The sequence below is a fragment of the Sesamum indicum genome, unplaced genomic scaffold (genome assembly GCF_000512975.1).
Source record: "Sesamum indicum cultivar Zhongzhi No. 13 unplaced genomic scaffold, S_indicum_v1.0 scaffold00298, whole genome shotgun sequence".
Lineage (NCBI taxonomy): Eukaryota > Viridiplantae > Streptophyta > Magnoliopsida > Lamiales > Pedaliaceae > Sesamum > Sesamum indicum.
Window position 1 is genome coordinate 36,666 of NW_011628192.1, and position 3,466 is coordinate 40,131.

General features: G+C 33.4%; 1 protein-coding gene across 1 annotated transcript; it reads right to left on the reverse strand.

The window, feature by feature from the left end:
* Nucleotides 1-1,218: 1,218 nt before the first annotated feature.
* LOC105180045 (adenylate isopentenyltransferase 5, chloroplastic-like) lies at nucleotides 1,219-1,715 on the reverse strand. The gene is made up of 2 exons (XM_011103710.1): nucleotides 1,526-1,715; nucleotides 1,219-1,460 (listed from the first exon to the last, which is right to left on the reverse strand). Exons 1-2 carry the CDS (start codon nucleotides 1,713-1,715, stop codon nucleotides 1,219-1,221), a joined length of 432 nt encoding a protein of 143 aa, XP_011102012.1.
* Between the last annotated feature and the right edge of the window lie 1,751 nt (nucleotides 1,716-3,466).

Below are 3,466 nucleotides of genomic sequence, written 5' to 3' on the forward strand. Positions count from 1 at the left end.
GTAATTACTTTTACTTTTTTTAACACCTCTCAACTTAATCACACAAATAAAAAAAAGTAAAAGGCCATGTGTTAGAATTCTCTCAAATAAAACAAACAAAACATGTACCAAATACAATCTATTATTTTAGAATATCTATCTATCATAGAGAGACAAGACCTTTTCAATTCTTGGATTAATTTCTATTCTTCAAAAGGATTTGTTTGAAGAAAAACTTTAAACATTTGTTGGCTCTAGAGAGAATCACGAACAAGTTTCATTGACGTGAAAGAAATTATCTAGATATTTGTTTGAAACGTGAAGAAATATAGGGATGTGTAGGGGGTATTTATACATACATACGTACACACAATATTTTTATATAGAATATTTAATATAAACTAACTAAATAATTATTTTATACATATTAACTCTTTTATAGATGTGTATTTTTAGATACAGTAAATTTATAAAAAAATATAAAATATATAAAGAATACATTTTTTCACATACTTGTTAGATATATGAATAGATATTTTATATTATAAATTCTGTATTATATGTAAAAGTTCTTGCAAATTATTAACAATTGACATAGGTAGTTTAAAATGGCAATAGTTGGTAATTAGTAAGTGGGTGGACTAGGGTTTAAATCAATTTTGTAACAAATATTTGAAAGTTTATTCATTTGTGGCCATATCACCTTGCCATCTCGCAAAAAATGGCAAATATTACAGTCAAGTCATTTCTTGTGATACATAGGATTAAAAAACTTCAAAATATATCCAACGTGGATATCATGTCATGTTTTTGGGACAAAAATTGAAATTTTGGACAAATATATTGGGAAGTATCTTAAGTTAGACCCGAACGCATGTGTCATTGCACGCAATCGTCATGGAACTTTAATAGAAATAAATGTACCGGTATTCATTAACAACTTAAAAATACATGTATTTTCCAAATAGGAACTAATGATATCTCTAACATACAATGTGAAACGGAGATTACAGACATAATTATTATTAATTCAAATGAAATTACGCGGGTTTTTGGTATGATGATTGGGAAGAATCTCATTGTGTAGTCCTTGGTGAGCTTTGGGATTTGACTCTCGTGACATCACATTTGTTTGTTTCACATGGGATTCACGAACATATACGTCATAAATGAAGAGTAGTAATCATTCCAAATTGAGAGTTTTGAATCCCCGAAGCTCACCAAGAATCTTCAGATCCACTAGTTGTTTGTAGTAGCTACTGAAATGGCAATGGATGGAGTACCGACAGTCGGTTTCGGATCTATATTTTCTTTGCAAATGAAACGAGCCACAATGTTCGTAATAGGCTCCAGCACAAATTTCTCCCATGCTTCATTAGCATCTCCACCACGTCGAAGGAATACCTCTGTGGCGTTCAACCAATGGATTTGCCACCCGAATTCCCCCCTCATCCTCGAAATACTTTCAACATGACGGCAAGCTAATTTCCAAGTGTTCATATTAATTTTATCAATAGTTGTCGTAAGAATCTTAGCCTAGTTTCACCATCGATAAGACCCTCACTCCGGAAGAACTCATCCATCTCGGGGACCCCAGTGGCACGCCTAATCCCATAATCATAGTCACGAATTTTAGGGGCAAAAAATACCTTACCCTCCTCCACCAACCTACTATCCACCATCTGATCAACCCTTTTCGACACATACAAATGCAAGACCGGGATCGCCACGTCCATCTAGAGAAAGCAACACTGGTACTTGGAGGGAAACTCAGTGTTGTCATTGAAACTGCCTGTATGAAGGAATTGGACCCTCCAACAATGATTGACAACCGATTCTTTTGTACAATAGTATCAGCAGCCAGCAATGCATGATGCACAAAATCATGTACAAGAAATCCACCTCGGGATCAACTATTGCGAGCAAATGTTGTGGCACGCCACGACATTCCTCATTACTCACCCTATTAGTTACTATATATAGGCCCTTGTAGACTTTAATTTTGTCCGAGTTGATGACCTCTTCCCCGAAACGGGTGGCTAGGTCAAGTTTTGTCGAATTCTGAGAACGTTCAAAATTGAGTTGTTTGGCACAGTTTTATTAAAGCAAGTTTGTTTCCTTTTTATACAAACTTGTAGTTATTATTACGCTTAGAAAATTTAACACACAAATTCGTGGGTCTATAGCAACATTTGGGTAAAGTTTCGTCAAATTCTTAGAATGCTCAAAATTTAGCTGTTTTGCACGGTTTTATTAAAGCGACTTTGTTTATCTTTTATCAAACTTGTAGTTATTATTACGTTTAGAAAATTTAACCCACAAATTCTTGGTCTAGTGCAACGTTTGGGTCAAGTTTCGTCGAATTTTGAGAACGTACAAAATTTAGTTGTTTTGCACGGTTTTATTAAAGCAAGTCTTTTTACCTTTTATACAAACTTGTAATTAGCAAAATTACCACACAAATTCTTGGGTCTAAACCAGCGTTTAGGTCAAGTTTCGTCGAATTACGAGAACATTCAAAATTTAGCTGTTCTGCACGGTTTTATTAAAGCAAGTTTGTTTCTCTTTTATCAAACTTGTCGTTATTATTACGCTTAGAAAATTTAACCCATAAATTTTTGGTCTAGAGCAACGTTTGGGTCAAATTTCCTCGAGTTTTGAGAACGTACAAAAGTTAGCTGTGTTGCACGGTTTTATTAAAGCATGTTTGTTTCACTTTTATGCAAATTTGTAGTTATTATTACGCTTAGAAAATTACCACACAAATTCTTGTGTCTAGACCAATATTTGGGTCAAGTTACGTCGAATTCTGAGAACTTCCAAAATTTAGTTGTTTTACACGGTTTTATTAAAACAAGTTTGTTTCCCTTTTATACAAACTTGTAGTTATTATTACGCTAAGAAAATTTACCACACAAATTGTTGGGTCTAGATTAACGTTTGGGTCAAGTTTCGTAGAATTCTTAGAATGTTCAACATTTAGCTATTTTGCACGGTTTTATTAAAGTAAGTTTGTTTCCCTTTTATACAAACTTATAGTTATCATTACGCTTAGAAAATTTAACACACAAATTCTTGGGTCTATAGCAACGTTCGGGTCAAGTTTCGTTGAATTCTTTGGTCTATAACAACGTTTGAATCATGTTTCGACGAATTCTAAAAAGGTTCAAAATTTAGATGTTTTGCACGGTTTTATTAATGCAAGCTTGTTTCCCTTTTTTACAAATTTATAGTTATTATTAGGTTTAGCAAAATTACCACACAAATTCTTGGGTCTAGATCAACGTTTTGGTCAAGTTTCGTTGAATTCTGACAATGTTCAAAATTTATCTGTTTTGCACGATTTTATTAAAGCAAGTTTGTTTCCCTTTTATACAAACTTGTAGTTATTGTTACTCTTAGCAAATTTACCAGACAAATTCTTTGGTCTAGACCAACGTTTGGGTCAACTTTCGTCGAATTCTGTGAACGTTCAAAATTTAGGTGT

Coding starts and splice junctions, on each gene's coding strand:
- LOC105180045 (XM_011103710.1), bottom strand. CDS start 1,715: ATGGACGTGGCGATCCCGGTCTTGCATTTGTATGTGTCGAAAAGGGTT. Junction 1,461..1,525: donor GAGTGAGGGTCTTATCGATG/GTGAAACTAGGC, acceptor CTTGGAAATTAG/CTTGCCGTCATGTTGAAAGT.